The sequence below is a fragment of the Vombatus ursinus genome, unplaced genomic scaffold (assembly GCF_900497805.2).
Source record: "Vombatus ursinus unplaced genomic scaffold, bare-nosed wombat genome assembly UNPS02014772.1, whole genome shotgun sequence".
Classification (NCBI taxonomy): Eukaryota; Metazoa; Chordata; class Mammalia; order Diprotodontia; family Vombatidae; genus Vombatus; species Vombatus ursinus.
The window spans coordinates 16,166,600-16,185,606 of record NW_020954550.1 but is presented as its reverse complement, the minus strand read 5'-3'; the positions used below and the strand labels follow the sequence as shown (position 1 = coordinate 16,185,606).

Here is a 19,007-nt window from a genome sequence, read left to right as displayed (position 1 = left end):
GATATGGCCTAGGAAGCAAATACATTACAACAGAAGAATGAGTGATCAGATCATGGATTCAGGGTGGGAGACCATCTACTCCAGCCCCCTTACTGTACTCATTTTAGAATTGACAAAACTAAGTCTCATTTCAACAAATAATTCACCCTATAGATGTGAATTTATTTGCTCATGATCACACAGGGAGCAAATGTAGCAGAGCCAGGATTCAAAATCAGATCCTCTGATATCAAGACAAATCCTCTTTCTATTGTGCCACGGAATGAATCACTGGGTCTGTTCAGAGTCCTCTTTCCTGAGGTTTGATTCTAAAGAATACATGTAGTGATAAGAATTATAATTGGTCAACTAACCAAACAATCAATCAACAAGTATTTATTTAGCACTTACTATATTCCAGCAATGTGCTAAGTATGGAAGACACAAAGAAAAAAGTAAAAATACCCCCTGGATTCAAGGAGATTTCTAATGGAGGAGTTTACATGTCAGCTGTTATAATGATAAAACTAGCTACCATTTACCTAGAGCTTTAAGGTTTGCAAAGCACTTTACATATATCTCATTTGATCCTCATAATAAGCCCAGCATGTAGGTGCAATTATTATCCCTGTTTCACAAATGAGAGAACTGAGGCACACCAAGGTCAAGTGACTTGCCTGGGTTCACACAGCTAAGAAGTATTTGAAATGGAATTTTAATTCAGGTCTCTTGATTCCAAGTTCATTGCTCTATTATTATGGTTACTATTATTAACAAAATCTGCATGGAAATATAGTCATATAATAACATATAGCTCCCCTCATCTTCAAAAAATTACTTTCCATTTACTTTGTATATGTTTCATACTTCTTTATTATCTACTGTGTATATGTTTTTTTTTTCTCCCCCAGTAGAATGTAAGCTCCTTGAGGGTATGAATTGGTTTATTTTTCTCCTTATATCTCCAGTGTCTAACACAACATCTGACACATAGTAGGTGCTTAATACATTTACTGAATTGAATCAAACTTATTCTTGTCTAGATATAAAACTAGGTTGGAGCATTTAGATTTTTACTCTGGGGTGAAAAATTTCATAGCCACCAGTGTCTTTCTTCCCCTGCCTGCCCCACTGCCAGCTTCATGCCCTCTGACTCCTGCTTACCCTCTGCACTTTCTAGCAGTGATACGCTTCTTCCCCTTGTTGACTATACTTTTAGCAGGATCAGAACCTTGGAGTGTTCCAAGGTGTCCTTCCTCCATCCAGACCACACCCATGCCACCTTCACCTAATGAAAATATGCTAGTTGTATGTCTCTCTATATAGACATATATATCTTTATTCTCACTTCATTTCCCTTCCTAACTACCCCATTAATCAGGCGAATATTTGCAGCACAGGGCAATTTTGTTGCTATATCTACTTCATATCTTCAGCTATGGATTCACTACTTGATAAAACATATATTGAACTGCTCCAATCACATGGAAACCTCCACGTAATGGAAAGACCCAATCACCGCCCCATTTATTTTAAGCAATAATCAATGTAGCAAAATACCAACCCAACAAATATACTTGGACATTCCTGCCCTTTGAGTTTGAAAAAGAGATGAGTGTAAATGTGCTAAAGGTCAAATCCATTTGTAGCAAACAATTCAAGCTCTTCTAGGCACATTTGTCCTACTATTTTAATACAGCTTATTCTTGAGGAAGCCCTGCTGAGTGCATGTACCAGGTTTCCCTCCTCCCTCTGCATGTGCATTCATTCATTCTTTCACCTTTCACATCTGAATAGTGACACTGTAAAATATAGAAAGAGAATGGCCTTGGGACATCATTCACATCATCCTGTTAACACAGAGCAGGCTTTATAGCTGAGAAATGTGTTTCCTTTGGTGATTTTTTAGATGTGTATAAATGTTCTCAAGGCACAACTACATCAGTTTGGATGCCTTCATTCCCTTGGAGAACTCAAAGGGGCATGTTGTTAATATTCACATGATGGAAATAATAAAAATCTGTTTTCATCACAACCTTGTATGCTTTCACTTTGGTGCTGAAATGGTGGAACAGAGCCATCAGGAGGCATTTTCCTAAATGAAATAGCATAATCTATGAAATTGCTAGAAGTCTCCCAGTCCACCAGGGGTCTGACCTAGATCAGATGGTAGTGGGAAAAATATGATTAAAGTCTTCTTTATACCTGGAAAAGGTTGTTCAAATAGACAAGACCTTGTCCAGCTGAAAATCCTATGGTAAGGGCATCTGGAAGGTGCAGTCCAGGAATATAGTGAGTGGCAGTAGGGAAAATCACAATAAATGGTTTCTACTTTTTCTTGCTGAAATATGATATGGCATGTAAAATTGCTCTCCACATAGTCCTCTAGGGTCTGGAGCCAGATTAGGTAATGATTGGAAATTTCTAGGACTAGGGAAAAGGACAACCAGCTGACTAATCTGTTAATTGTGGGGTCTTAGGATGGGACAGTCTCACAGGTGGCATTAGAATTATCAGACCCCATTGTTTCTTCATTTTTGTCCCTTGGGGTGCCTTGGACAGATATTATAAAGTGAGGTTCTTGAGCTAGCATAGGCAGAAGGCCTCAGTCAAGAGAAAGAAGTATTTTGCAGATCTTGCTCACATTTAGAGTTGTAACTTACAGTTTCTGCACTTGGCCTCCTTATGCTTCTAGTCATTCAAGCTTACAACCTTGGTGTCATCTTGATTCCCACTCAGTTACATCCCTCTTAGTAAATCCATTGCCAATACCTTCCCTATATCTCTGATGTGCATCCTCTCCTCTCCCCTCACATTGCCACAACCCTCGTAAAGGCCTTCAGCACCTCTAATGCGGACTGTTCCAACAGTCTTCTAGCTGGTGTCCTTGATTCAAATCTTCTCCTTTCTAATCAGTCTCCACTGGGCTAAGTGATGTTCCCAAAGCCCAGGTCTAGTCATATCATCCCACTCACTCTTCTCAAAAATCTCCAGTTGTTCCCGATTACCTCTAAGATCAAATATAAAGTACTGTTTGCCATCTAAAGCCCTCCACAATCTGTCCCCTTCCTATCTATCCAGTTTTAATACCTTTTACATACCTCCACACACTCTACAATTCAGTGACATGAGCCTTCTTGCTCCTCCTCACACACAATCTTCTATCTCCCAACTCTGTACCTTTTCAGTAGCTGTCTCTCTCACCTTGAATATTCTCTTTTATTTTCCCTGCCTCCTTCAGAACTCAACTCAAATCCTAGCTTCTGCAGAAACTCTTGGTTCCTCTCACCTTCACTCTCATTCCAGTGCCTTCCTTCTGGAATTCCGTCCCATTTACTCTGTATACATCTTATACTGCATAGTTATTTTCATACTGTCTCCCCCATTAGAATGTGAGCTCTTTGAGGGTACAGACTATGTTTTTGGCATTCTTTGTACTTCTAGCACTCAGCACAGTACGGGGCACATAATAAATGCTTGTTGGCAGAGGTGAAGTGGGAAACTGAATTAAAAAGAGTTAAATAGGAAAGAGATAGTGAGAAAGTAGAGACAATAAGTGCAGACTACTCTTTCTAGGTATGGTTGTCTTTATTATATTTTGTGGACTGATAGAAGTAGAAAAACTATCCTGGGTTCCATGAGATTACAAAAATTTAGTAAGATTAGTGAAAAATTTAATGTTATTTAACTTTTAAAAGCCATTTAAGTAAAAGCTTGTCTAATCTATGTGTGTTGCTACTTGAAAAGCCAAAAGGGAGGGGTCAACATTCACTCAAAGAGGTCAAAAACCCATTGAACAGGTAAAAAAGTTAACTGGGAAGCAGGCATGATCGATTTCAGTACCTGTTCTCCAAGTTGGTTTTTTCTCCTTGTTTCTAGGTTGAGCACTTAACTTCCCCTCTCTTTAATTCAGTATTGACCTTCTCTAATTGGAACAACCAGTCAGTGCCTCCGACTCCTTGCTGACTTCAACTCTCTCTCCCCCATACTCTGCCTCTCCAATTGGTATTGAACTCTTGCTCTGCTTTCCACTGCCAAAATTCTTCTGCCTCCCACTGGCACCTTAATGTTCATTCCCTCTGATACTAGAGTACAGCTGCCACTATCTGAGAATGCAGGTCTAAATGTCTAATCCCTACTATCCCATCAGCCTGACACTCACTAGGTAGCACAGACTAGCAATATAAAGTAGCTAACAAGGTGGCACATACCAGCATTATAAACACATTAATATTCAAAACACCAATCACTTGATCACAATATGCACTTCCTGTGATTTGACACTTTTGATCAAAGAATGATACATTTGGAGTTGGAAGGGGTATCATTTTGCCTAACACTTTCATTTTACATATCAGAAAATGGAGCCCAGAGAGGATGTAAATTGTCAAATGTTCTATCAGTTGTAAGTCCAGAAGTAGGGTTTGATCCTAGATCATCTAAATCTAAATAAAAAAGGCTTTTCCATTGCTCACCATGGGGAAAAAATGATGGATTTAAAGAGCTGGGAACCTTATCATTCTGGCCCTGGAAGGTTCCATATGTTCTGACTTCTCAGAAAGCCTCATGTTTCAGAAGCAAAATTATACCCATAGTTGGTTTCTCTGTTTACATGAGCACACACTCATATACAGTATCCATCCACAGAGGGTACCAATTCATATTAATGCATTCAAATCAGCTGGACAGAATTGTTCATTCAAATGTCAACTAAGTCACTGTAGGCACAATACCACAAACAGAACTTCACTTGTTCATATTGAGCCATGATTCTCATGGGTAACACGCAATCAGAAGACAAAAACTTAGCAAACTTTGTTACATTATCACAGTAATCAAATTCCACAAAGAAAGAAAAGAAAAGCAATGCATGATTTGAGCCAAAGGGTGAACACATATCGTGGAAAAACAAACAAACAAAAACTTACACTTTTGTTGCGCGAAAGCAAATCACTCGTGTTTTTTTCCATGGTAGTATTATATTCAGTAATTCAGATCGTTGCTAGTGGTCTCTATAGCCCTCACTCCAAGCCAATCAAATGCCAAATGACATGCTGAAGAGAAAGCAAAGAAACTCATAATTCAGTAGATGTTTAATTCATGTGATTAGAAATGTTGTCTACAATCTAACTGGTGATTGGACTGTTCACTTAAAAATTATAACAAGAAGTTAATAGGTGTAATGTATAAAGCTACATAAGGACATGTAAATTATTTTTCTAAAGCTATTTTTGCTAAATACAAGTTCTATATTTCCACAATTATCTCTGTGCCATAAGAAGCAATTTTTGGGGGTAGACATAAAGGCAAATTTGTAAGACACTGCTCAAATTTCAATAAATATATAGGCTATCACTACATACAAATGTTAGCTCTCACTTGTACAATAAGGGAGTCAATGCCTTTTGGCCTAAAACTTAAATACCCATCAAATAAATAGAACAAAATAGTCAGTGCCTGATTTATTAGGTTACAGGGTTTTTTTTTTCTTTCTTATCATTATAGTGGGGGATAAGAGATACAAAGGTTCGATGACATAGGAGATATAGTGCCTTATCTGTAAGCTTTACAGACTTAGAAAAAGCTTCCAGTGCATAGAGTTCTTGTCCAAGTCTTCCCTTAAAGTAGGAGAACACATGGACAAGAATAGCACAAAAGGTGATGGGTTACTTTATGAACCATTGTAGGGAGTCTTTACATTGATGTGACCATAGATCCATAGAATTATTGAAGGATGTGTCCCTGGACACCAGGGACTGTTTTGTCTTTCATCTTTGCATCTCCAGTGACTATTACAGTATTTTTCACTTAGTAAGTATTTAATAATAGGTGCCATCCAAAAAGTTTTTAATAGGATAGAACCCTGGACTGAATCTATTGACATGCAATTTAATGGGAATGAATGAAAAGCCTAACACAGTTTCAAAAATCAATTAGCAAAGATAAAGATAGGAGAGACATAATTATGTAACACTTTGCCTAAACAGAAATCTGTGGATTTTAATAGCAGTACATTCTAAATATGAGTCAATAGTGTGATATGAAAGCAAAAAAAAAAGAATGAATGCAATTTTAGGTTACTTTGAAAGAGGCACAATTTCTAGTAGTAATCATAGTCTTACAATATTCTACCCTAGTCAGACCACATCTGGAATGCTGCATTCAGTTTGGGAGCACAACATTTTAGGAAGAAACTAAGGTAGAGAGCATCCAGAAAAGGGCAAACAATATGACAAAAGGCTTATAGATCTAGACCTTGTAGGTCATCAAGTATAACTTCCTCATTTTACAATTGAAGAGATCAAGGTCTGAAGACTGTAAGCAATTTGCCTAAGAAAAGAAGTGACCAAGAAGAGGAAGCAAGAAGGCAGAGTGAGAGGAAGCATTTTTGACCTTATTCACTTAGCTCACCTCCTTTACAACAATCTAGAAAATATACCAGACTAAATTTTCATCTAGAAAACCAATAAAAAATCACAGTGAGTCATTGTCCCATCCCAAAGTAGCCTAGGAAGACACAGAGGTCTGTGAATACTGGGGTAGGGCCTGCCAAGGAGCAGAACTCAACAGTAGTGGTGGTAAAGACAGGGAGTTTTCCAGTACCCAGGGATGGAAAGGGAACCAAAACAGAGTAACAGGACAAAAACAAACAAAAAAACCCTCACTAGAACAGAAAGTAATCCCAGCACACACCTAAAGTAGTGCTGAGAGCAAGAAAAGGCACCATATGGTATCTCAGTTGTCCATTTCCCGATTATGGATTATAGGTCTAGATCAGAGAGGAGCAATTGTGAGCCATCAGGGCCATCCATAGCTGTATACTGAGCAAAGAACAAATTTGAGAAACATAACTATGAGGCTCTGAGCCCACAAACAAAGCACTGACTCAGTTCCAACTCATAGCCTAGCACATGAGCCCACAATAACTGAGGGAGAAGACCAAGACCAAAGGGGAGCCAAGAATTCAATCACTATGAACCTGCAGAATATTCCAGTTGGACAGCAGTGAGTAAGTACAGCAGTAGTCTATTGGAACTCAACTATACACAAACCAACAGGCGTAAACCTGGAACAAAAATTTGTGAAACTCAGACCAGGAGGACAGTGAATAGAGCTCTTAATGGATCACACCACTTTGGAAAGCACTGAAAACTTCCACAACTCCAGAATAAGCTATGAAAACAGAGGGACATTAAAGGACAGAAGCTCAGGCAGATATCTCCCCAAGAAGTGAGAAGAACCAAACAGTGATATAAAATCCAAAAACAGAAGTAGGTTGAAAGAATGAGAAAGAAAAGTACCTTGACTATAAAGAACTACTATGGTGGTAAGAAAGCTCAAGTAACAAACATGTAAGAAAACAATGACTTGAAAACATCTACAAGCAAAACCTCAAAGAAAAAAATGCAGGTTGGACACATGCCTAACAAGAATTCCTTGAAGTATTAAAAGGATTAAAAAGAACAGAAATATTTTAAAAAGAAAATGCAAATAAATGGTAGAAAAAATGGAAAAGAAATGTGAGCCATGCAAAAAGGTTAGGAAAAGAGAATTGATAGCTTCGTAAAATAAGCACAAAATATTTCTGAAGAAAATAACTCCATACAAATTAGAATTGGCCAAATGGAAGCTAATTACTCCATGAGGCATTGATAAATAATGAAAAAAGTCAAAAGACTGAAAAAATAGAAGAAAATGTAAAATACCCTGATAAGAAAAATGACTTGTAAACTTCTTGAGGGCAAAGACTTGAGGGCTTCTTTATGTGTCCCCAATAATTAGCACAGTGCATAGCACAAAGTAGGTACCTAATATATGTTTATTGATTGACAGATTAGTTGAAAATAGATTGAGGACAGATGATTTAAGAACCACTGGACAAAAAAAGCCTAGATAACACATTTAAAAATATAATAAAGGAAAACCACCAAAATATCTTACAACAAGATGGCATAGTAAAAATGGAAAGATTCCATCAGTCATCTCCTGAAAGAAATTCCAAAATGAAAGCTCTCAGGAATACCACAATCAAAATATGGAACTCTCAAGGTCAAGGAGTAAATATTGAAAGCAGCCAAAAACAAGCAATTCGAGTACTGTGGAACCAGGTACTGTACAGTCAGGTTCATATAAGATTTAGTAGCTACCACAGTAAAGGAACAGAAAGCTGCAAATATGATATTCTGTGCAGGCAGATGATCGAGAATTACTGACAACCTACCTAGAAAAAACTAAATTAATCCTCCTGGGTGAAAAATGGGCAATTAATGAAATAGAGGTCTTTCAAACATCCCTGTTGAATAGACTAGAGCAGAATTTTTAAAATGACATATAAACACAGGTCTCAAGAGAAGTACAAAAACGCAAATATGAGTGAGAAATCATAATGTATCAAACAAAGTTAAATGGTTTGAATTCTTATAACAAGAGATGACATATGCAACTCTCAAGAACTTTAAATCACCAGAGGTTTTGGAGGGGTCTAATTAGACAGAGGGCCTAGGAACTATTCTATTATGTTTGGATAATCTCAAATGAAGCATGGAGGTATGAAGACAAGGAATATGTAGGAAGAGAAGGAGAAGAATATGGGAGAAATCATCTCACATAAATGGGATGAGCAAGGAAGAGTTATGCAATCAAGGGGGCAACACTTAAACCTCACTCTTATCTAAACTGGTTCAAGGAGGGAAGAACACATATACACACTTATACATGCACATTTTGGTACAGAAACTTACTCAACTTACCCAACAGGGAAGTAGGAAGCAAAGGAGTTAAGAAAAAGGTCAGGGGGGATAAAGGAAGAGTAAAGGACATGATGGTAGTGGACAGAAGAAAAACACTTAAAGTTGGCAGGGTAAAGAAAGAGAAGGAAAGGTAAAAGAAAATAGGATGAAGGAAAATAGTGAGTTAGTGTGAATGTGAATGGCATGAAGTCATTCATAAAACAGAATAGAATAACAGATTAGATTAAAAACCACAAACCAACAATATGTTGTTTACAAGAAACACACCTGAAACAGAAAGAAACACATAGTGTTAAAATAAAGGCCTAGAGCAGAATCTATTATACATCAGCTGAAATAAAAAAAGCAGGGGTAGTAATAAGAGTCTCAGAAAAAAATCAAAAGCAAAGATAAACTCAATTAAAAGAAGTAAACAGGGAAAACTATATTTTTGATAGAAGTCACCACAGATAATGAATTAATATAATCCTGAACATATATGTACCAAATGGCATAGTATCTAAATTCTTAAAGGAAAAGTTAAATGAGATATAGGAGGAAATTGTTATTAAGATTATAATATTGGGGAACCTCAGTTTACCCCCTTTCAGACCTAGATAAATCCAACTATAAAATAAACAAGAAAGAAGTGAAGGAAATGAAATTTTTTTTGGAAAAGTAAGATATAAATGGTAAGAGAAAGGAGTTTGTGGCACCTTCACAAAAAGTGATCATTTTATTAAGGTATAAAAACCTCAGAAATTCAGGAAAGCAGAAATATCAAATGAATTTTTCTAATCATAATGCAATAAAAATACATTCAACAAAACACCTTTGAAGCAAAAATTAAAGTTAATTGAAAAAGAGAAATAGAGAAGGAAAGAAGGAAGGAAGGAAGGACAGATCAATGAATTGAACATGCAACTAAAAAAAGAAAAAAAACTAGAAAAAAACTAACACTCCCCCCTCAATTAAATACCAAAACAGAAATCCTGAAAATCTGAGGATTTTAAACAAAAATGTTTAGAAAATTAACTAATAAGTTAAACTAAGAACTGTCTTTTTTAAAGATGAAGAACAACAAAACAGATAGCCATCTAACTAATTTGATGTTAAAGAAGAAAGTGAAGTTATCAATATGAATAAAACCAACAATCATAATAAAATGGATGTATTTTTTAAACTTTTTTTGGTGAAACAATTGGGGTTAAGTGACTTGTCTAGGGTTACACAGCTATTAAATGTAAAGTGTCTAAGGCCAAATTTGAACTCAGGTCCTCTTGACTCCAAGGCTGGAGCTCTATCCACTGTGCCACCTAGCTGCCTGTTGGATATATATTAAAAAAATAATTTCCCAGATTGCCAAAACAAGAAATAAATACTCAAGTAACTCTATCTTAGGAAAAAAAATGAAATAAGCCATAGATGAACTCTAGAAGAAGAAAAAAAAAAAAACATTTAGAACCAGATAGATTTACAAGATAATTCTACTAAATATTTAAAGAAGAATTAATTTCAATATTGCATAAAGTTTGAAAAAATGGGTTAAAGAAGGAATCCTACCAAATTTCTTCTATAATACATATATGGTCTTGATATCCAAACCTGGTAAGGTCAAAAAAGAAAAAGAAACCAACAGACTAATGAATATCAATGCAAAAAAAAATTTAAATAAAGTGCTAGCAAGGATATTATAGCAATATATCCCAAATATCATACACTATGACCAGGATGGATTTATACCAGGAATGTAGGACTGGTTCAATATTAGAAAAACTATAAACATTTACCATATCAATAACAAAAGCAACAAAAATCACATGACTATTTCAAATACAGAAAGCTTTTAACAAAAGCTTTTAACAAAATACAATGCTCTCTTTGAAGAAAAAAACACTAGAAAGCATAAGAAAAAATGAAGCATTTGTCAAAATGATAAGCAGCATATATCTAAAAACTAAGAGGAAGCATTATCAGCAATATAAAACACTTTCAAAAAAGATTAGGAGTGAAGCAAATCTATGAGCACCATTACTCTTCGATAATGTACTAGAAATGAAAGAAATCGAAGCAATAAGCATAGGCAAGGAAGAAAAAAAATCCTCTCTTTATGCAGGTGATACAATGGTGATATCACCTGCAAAAAGGGAGGATTTTTTTCTTAAAGAAGAAACTTACTAAAATTTATTTTCATACTTAAAGAAACCATGAGGGTCAACTGAAAAACTAATTGAAACAGCAACTTCAGCTAAGGTGCAAGTTATGAAGTAAACTTATACAAATCATTAGCACTTGTATATATCACTAACAAAACCCGGCAGGAAGAGACAGAAAGAAAAATTACAGTTATAACAACTACAGACAATATAAAATACTTGAGTCTGTCTGCCAAGATACCAACAAGAAGTGCATGAAGAATATTACAAAACATTTTTACACACATAAATACAGATCTAAATAACCAGAAAAACTGTTCATGGATAAGCTGAGCCAATATAATAAAAATCACCTAAATTAATTTACTTAGTGCCATAACAATAAAACCACCAAAGAAATATTTTATAGAGTTAGAAAAACTAATAATTTTTTTCTAGAGGATCAAAAAAACAATACTTTTAAAGGAATCAATGGAAAAAGAATAGAAAGGAAGGGGTCTAGCACCACTAGATCTTAAATTATACTTCAAAGATGTAATAATCAAAATCATTTGTTACTGGATAAGAAGCAGAGTGGTTTACCTTTGGAAAATATTAGGTACACAATATATAGAAGCAAATGGTGACAGTAACCTAGCGTTTGATGAATCTCAAGATCCCAGCTCTTGGGGCAAGAATTTTCTGTATGATAAAAACTGTTGGGAAAACTGGAAAGTAGTCTTACAGAAACTAGTCATAGACCAATATCCCCTTCCATATACCAAAGCAAGCTCAAAATGGGTTCATGATTTAGACATAAAGGGTGATATCATAAGCTATTGATGGGGCATGCAAGAAATTATCTGTCAGATATGTGGATAGAGGAAGAGTTCATTACCAAAAAGTGATATAGAGAATTGCAAGAAGTAAAATGGATAATTTAAATTATATTAAATTTTAAAAGTTTTAGGCCAACAATCCAAATGCAGCTAACATTTGAAGAAGAAATTTTCTCAGAGAAATAAAAAAAATGTTTGCAGAAAATTTCTCTGATAAAAATCTCATTTCTAAAACATACAGGGAACTGAGTCAAATGTATAAGAGCCACTCCCCAACAGATAAATAAATGGTCAAAGCATATGAATAGGCAGTTTTTAGAGGAAGAAATCAAAGCTAAAATAGCCATGTGAAAAATTGTTCTAAATCATTGATAATTAGAGAAATGCAAATTAAAACAACTCTGACATACCACCTCACACCTATCAGATTAGTTAAGATTTCTTAAAGAATGGAAAATAACAAATGCTAGAGGGGATGTCGGAAAATAAGTACATTAATGTACTGTTGGTGGAGTTGTGAAGTTGTCCAACCATTCTGGAAAAAAAAATTTGGAAATATGCTCCAAAAACTTTTCAACTGGACATATGTACTGGCATGCTACGTCTATGCCCCAAAGAGATATAGATAAATATATTAAAAAGAGAGGAAAGGGACTCATATATACAAATATATTCACAGCTGATTTTTTGTGGTAGCAAAGTTTTGGAACTTGAGGGGATGTTCATCATTTGGGGAATGGTTGAACAAGTTACAGTACACTAATGCAATAAAATATTATTGTACTGTAAGAAATTAAAAAGATGAGTTCAGAAAATCTAAAAACATTTTCATCAACTCATACAAAGTTAAATGAATAGAACCAAGAGAACAATTTATACAATTCTGTAATAACAATGTTATAAATATAATCTCTAACACAATTTTTGACCCCACAAACTTTCCTCAGTTTTCTCCCAGGTAAATGTTGACACAGGATGAGTTTACTCATTTGGTAGAATCTGCACCTGTTCACTTATCTTCAGAAAGTTATAAATAAATGATAAAGGAATAAATAATTGATAAATAAATATATGAATAAATAAAGTAGTTATCTTTGATATAGGACAATTATTTCCCTAACCTACCATCAACAGTAGAATTTGTACTTTGATGTGTATTTCTAGTCATGATAATCAACTTGCACTAATCTAGCCTCTCACACTCTTGCTTAATGCCTTTTGTGACCAAGGATATAAATTTGTAATTATATGATAAGTGATTCAGGGTCCATTCTGTTAACCACAGAGCAGAGCGGCTAACTTATTGTCTGATTGAACTTGTACCTCTGCCCTAATTCGCTAGTGTGTGTGTGTGTGTGTGTGTGTGTGTGTGTGTGTGTGTGTGTGTGAAGGATATTTATTGAAAGATCCTTAAGTACTACTGAATATTAATAGGGTCATGATAATTTCTGGGTTGGATCTCTCAGACACAGGTTTTCTTTATAAATTTTTAAATTTTTTTTCAGTCACAGGTTTTCTGTTCTGCCATTTCTATGAGTTTAGAACTTTTATAGTCAACTCACTAAGGCTCTAGGACATGGGCTGTAGGAAAAGTGGCTCTCCATATGCCCCAAAACCATGTAGCTAATTTATACTGGCAAGCCCAGGCTGACAGATAGAATTGGCTCAAGAATCTGGACTGCATATTCACAAAAGAGCATTTAATTTCTGGTGGGTCTGTCTGCCTAGAAAATGAATTTATAGTTCAAAAGGGTTCTAGATGAATATAAAATCAGGATGAACAGAGCTGGACATTTTAAAGTTATATTTTCTTTAAGTTGAATGAAAATTACTAATAAAAATAGAGCAGTGACCAAATATCAGAGTAACCCTTTTCAGTGAAAAATGACTAATAAATTCCTCCTTTCCTTCCAATTCTACTTATTCTCAAATTCATTCTGAGTAGGATCTGCTATTAAGTACAATATCACTATCTAAATTACCTTGATGGGCCTAGGGATTTACTTTCATTTCAGTCAAAGATATTTTTTCTCATTTTTGTTCAATTTCCATCTTATCAAGTTTGTGTTACATGAGGATGAATTGAAAGAACTCAAGATATTTAGCTTGGAGAACAGTCAGGGCACATGACAGCTGTTTTCAAGGATTTGGAGGGATGTCACATTAAAGACAGATTTGATTTTTTCTGTGTTGAGTTGAGGGAAGAACTAGAAGCAGTGGGTAGAAATTAGATTAGATGTAAGGGAAAAAATTACTAACAATTAAAGCTGTCTAAAAGTGAAATAGGCTGCCTCATGATATCCTAGGCTCCCTTTCTCTAAAGATCTTCAAGGAAAGTCTGAATGACCACTTGCTAGGCATATTATGCATGGCATTCTTTTTTAAATTCACCACTGAGATCCATTGCCTTGCTTCAATTCTGTAATTTTGTGAAACAATTGGGGAATTGAATTAGAAAGTTTTTTTTTTATCAATTATTGATGAGTATTTTACTGGGCCATCAAAACATTTACCCCTTCAACACTTTTAATGGATTCTCTTCAGAGAGCTAGTTCATCTATTGACTCTTCTTTAAAAGTGGAGATTACTCTAACCCTTGATTATTTGGACATTTGTCAAAGATATTTTTAGGTACAATTAGTAAACGATGAGAGTGTCAGATAATTTACCCAGGTAAGTCATAAATGACTAAAGAAGTAGTATTGCTAAGTATATTCCAAGATAGCCAAGACTAGGGAGAATAATAGTTTCATTAACCCATCTTCACTTTTCATAAGCCTTTACAGAGTAAAACCTCATGTTGTGTTAAGAAGGATTTCATCAATCCACAAGCATTAATTAGGAGTTTATTACATGCTACAGACTGTCCCTTTATTGTACTACTCTTTCATATGGAGAGGTTTGGAGATAAAAGAACCAGAAAAAAACACTTGTGTAAAGAAAAAATTAATCAACTGGCAAAATTTTTAAAGTATTGTTTCTTTCATAAGTCAACAGCTTTGTACCTAAAAGTAGTAGGACAAAACTTTGATTTGGTTAAAAAAGAGTGTTAAGAGAAGAGAAAATAAAAAAGTTCCTGCCCTCAAGGAGTTTCTATTCAATTCTACCACACATGCACAAATTAGCCAGACTGACATAAGTATACAAAAACACACATGTATACATGTGCATGCATACACATACACATGTATAGACACATATATCTTATATATCACATACATATACACGCAATTCATACATGTATTGTATAAGTATATATGTTGTTGTTCAGTAATTTCAATCATGTCTGGCTCTTCATGACCCTATTTGGGATTTTCTTGGCAAAAATACTGGAATAGTTTGACATTTTCTTCTCCAACTCTTTTTACAGGGAGGAAACTGAGGCAAACAAGGTGAAGTGACTTGCCCATGGTATCGCAGCTTTTAAGTATCTGAAGCCAAATTTAAACTTATGTAAAATAGTCTTTCTGACTGCAGACCCACTACTCCATCCACTGAACCACCTAGATGCCCTGTATGTATGTATATATGCATAAATTATATGTAATTTAAGATAAATACAGGGTCATTTAAGATCATGTAGGAAATTTAATAGACAACCTACCCAACCTTTCTTTCATGAAAATATCAAGTTCTCCAAGAGACTGTCAGCATAAGGGAAGAAAACTTAAAGACCAAATATGATCTACAGATGTTTTATAGAATTATCAAATTATAGGCTGAGGGAAGAAGGTATGTATCTATAAAGGGAACCTACAAATAATTGTAATTCCACAATGTTAGTCTCATTTATAGTTTGGGGATCCCATTAGATACATGATAAGGTCTCAGTGTTTTACTTCATTTACAGATTCTGTGACCTTATGTTCTGCCACCTCTTCTTTAAAATGTTTGCTTTCCCATTGAAAGGGAAAACCAACTAAAAACCACATGGAACTCCTACACATTACATATAAGATAGCTCACTTACTGTTTCATTTGTTCCTCCAAAATGCATTGTGTTACCAAGGAGCTTTTGAATATTAGTTAAGGGGGAAGTGAGGGAAGAGAAGATATAAGGTGTTTCAACCTGGGGTTAGTAAAATCAATTGTTCTAACTGAGCTTACTAGTTAATATAGTCAAACTAGTTCTAACTAGGTCCCCTCTATCCCCAATTAACAATTTCCTTGATAAAACTGGCCAAACCACAGTCACAGCCCTTTTCTTCCAGGGAACTTGAAAAGGCAAATGAGTTTAATTCAAAGCTGGATCCAAACTGAATTGACCTTTCTGCAGATTTTTATCCCAGTATCAAAGTGCAAATACATTTCTGTCTTCAGTGTTTTTCTGAGTGACCAACTCTCACAATGTCAGACATGCTTGAGGTAAAGGCATCGTCAAATAACTTTATGGTTTTGAATATTTCCCATTCTTCAACATGCTGTTTTTTTTTAAAAAGAAGATTGCATCATTCTCTGCTCAATTTCAACTTTTCACAAATATTAGGAGTTGGGAAGCTCTAATTATCAGCAACAAATGGCAACCCTTGCAAATATCAAACTTATGCCTGAGAAATGTTTGGCAAAAGCTTAACTTTTAGGGAAATGATTCTCTGAAGTTCTACAAATTTGTCCTTGTGCAAAGACAATAGTGTGAGAACACTCAATTTTTTTCTGTTCAGAGAAAATGAAAAGAAAATTAGGAGAGAACATTCTCCTATGCAATCTCATCAATACATAAGATTCCATACTTATTATTCCACTTAAATAGTAGTTGGGTAGCTGATCATAAGATTATATGATCATAGATATAGAGACATCAGAGTCTTAGAGATCATCTTGCCTTACTTTATTTTATAGATTATGAAACTGTGGCCCAGAGAGGCTACCTGACTTCCCCTATATCACATAGGTGATACAGAATGAGGATTTTGAACTCCAGTCCTGTGACTCTAAATTCAGCATTCCTTCCCCTGTACAATTTAGTCTTCTGCAAGATGAAAATAGTTCCCTCCCACAGGAAAGGGAGCTTTGAAAATAGAACTAGACAGACATGGCAGGCAAAAGGAATGGACCCAGGAGTCAACTATGATGGTCTTTATTCAGAATCAATGATTTCTATATTGTAAGTTTTGCCAGAAGGCCTGGGTTTTAGGTTCAACTGTCAGTGGCCTGGGAAAACCATTTTGGCAAGGTGGATAGAGTACCAGGCCCAGAGACTGGAAAACCTAAGTTCAAATCTGGCCTCAGACACTTATTAACTGTGTTACCCTGGGAAAGTCATTTAACCCTGTTTGCCTCAGTTTCCCCCTATGGAAAATGAGCTGGAGAAGGAAGTGGCAATCCACTCCAGTATCTTTGCCAAGAAAACCCCAAATGGGGTCACAGAGAGTTGGACACAACTGAAACAAATTAACAAGTAACTAGCCTGGGTTTCTTCTGAAGAATGTGGTAATGGCATCTATGTTTCCTCTTTTATAGAAATATTATGAGGCTAATATGGGATGAGGTATATTGAAAGGTAGAAGCATCAACATTAGTTTTATATATTAGAGGTACCAGTATTTTAGGGCATTGGGCTTTGACACTTCTTTGTAGGTAGAGTTGGTCATAAAGCTACCCTAGGGAGTTTTATAAATTGTAAAGGAACCATTATCTCTTCTTCCTTTAATGAAGTGAAAATTTCCTTTCTATACAATGACTCAGTAGGTGTTACATATGATCTAGAGCTGAAAGGAATAGCACCTAGACCTGGGATTAATTGGTGCAAGGAACTTCCAGGTGAGGAAACTTCCCAGACCAATGCAGATCAACATCTCTGCAACTTTTCATCTTAGAGGATTCCCTAAAGCAGGGAGGGGGGGTAGTGACTTGCTTGGATCACATAGCAAGGATGTGTTGGAGGCAGTACCTGACAGAGAGTTTCTGATATAGAGGCAACAGAGATGGAGCAAATGCAGATAAATATAATTAATTGTAAACACAATAGACAGACAAGAATTGTACATCATAAACACAAATTCCTTAGAAACAAAAAAGTAAAAGATTTATCACAAACCTTGGAAAGGGGAAAACACCTTAATTTATGATAAAACTTGCTTTGATTATATCATCCTTGGCTTCAGGTATCATCCCTTTGCTGATGTCTCCCAAATCCAGTCTTCCATTTTTAGCATCAAGTTAAACTTTAATGTCTGCTTGGATATTTTGCTATTGCCTCAAAATGAACAATCCAAAACCAAAATCATTCCCTTACCCCCAAATCTTCCCATCCTCTGAGAATTAATAATTCTCTTGATGATAAGATCATCTCTCCTCTTTCCTCCCCTCCTGCAACCCTCAATCACCTAGTTATCACATCTTGGATTCACCTTGGACTCTTTTCTCTCCCTGAATCCCATACTCAATCAACTGTCAAATACTGTCAACTCTAACTCCTTCTAATCAGGTTATCTTCTTGCCATCCACCTTGCCACTGCTTCCACCAGACCATCAGATATCTAGAGAACATGACCTTCTAATCAGTTTTAGAAAGGCTACCATGGAGTTCAACTATCCTGACTAGTGAGTGAATGAGCTCAAACTCATATAGACCACTATATCTAGTCATCGTATACCAGACCACCCAGACCATGTTTCACATGCCATCTGCCTAACTATCTCAACCATCTTTTGTCATTCATGTTGCCCCTTTGTGATCCCCTTCCACCACACTCTTTCTGCCTTTCTCTATAAACAGAAATCTAATCATCACTTCCATAGTTCCTGGACAGGCTGTGTCAGATAACTCCCCTTGTGGTTCCACTCACTATCCTCTATCCCTGGAACTTTCGAGACCAAAACATACTTCCCTGGTCACTATTATTTTCTACTTATCATAAAATAAGCTCAATCAGGAAAGAAACTATGTGAATTTTATAGTTTAGCTCTGTTTTATCTTTAACATTGTACGTGGCACACAGTAAGCCTCATTTTTTTCTTTTTATTTCATAATGTATCATAATGGTCAGCTTCTCCTCTCCACTAACATGTCCACTATTCTATTTCAGCCCCTTAACATTTCTTTGAATTACTGTAATAGACTCCTAACTAATCTCCTTGGTTCTAATTTCTTCACTTCAAGCCTTCTTTCACACTACTATTAAATTAATCTTAATACACAATTCTTAGGAAAATCTGAGGAGTTAGATCATGGCTCCCTCAAAGGAGCCAAAGACCTTTGAGCGGAAGAATCAAGACATCCTGGATAAAAAGTGTATTCTCTTCCCCAGTAACAGCATCCTAGGATAAAATCCTGGTCACCAAGCTATAGTAATGGCTCTGAGTGCTTTGTTGCCTTCATCATC

At 35.6% G+C, this 19,007-nt stretch overlaps 1 protein-coding gene across 6 annotated transcripts in view; it reads right to left on the bottom strand.

Moving 5' to 3' along the window:
- PDE4D (phosphodiesterase 4D) overlaps positions 1–19,007 on the bottom strand; it is a 1,859,629-nt gene that overhangs the window by 1,435,757 nt on the left and 404,865 nt on the right. For all 6 annotated transcript variants that reach the window (XM_027863631.1, XM_027863632.1, XM_027863633.1 and 3 more), the window contains one exon: positions 4,908–5,033. In XM_027863631.1, coding sequence (XP_027719432.1) covers positions 4,908–4,949 — 42 coding nt within the window. In that variant the 5' untranslated portion in view covers positions 4,950–5,033. The remainder of the gene's footprint in view (positions 1–4,907; positions 5,034–19,007) is intronic.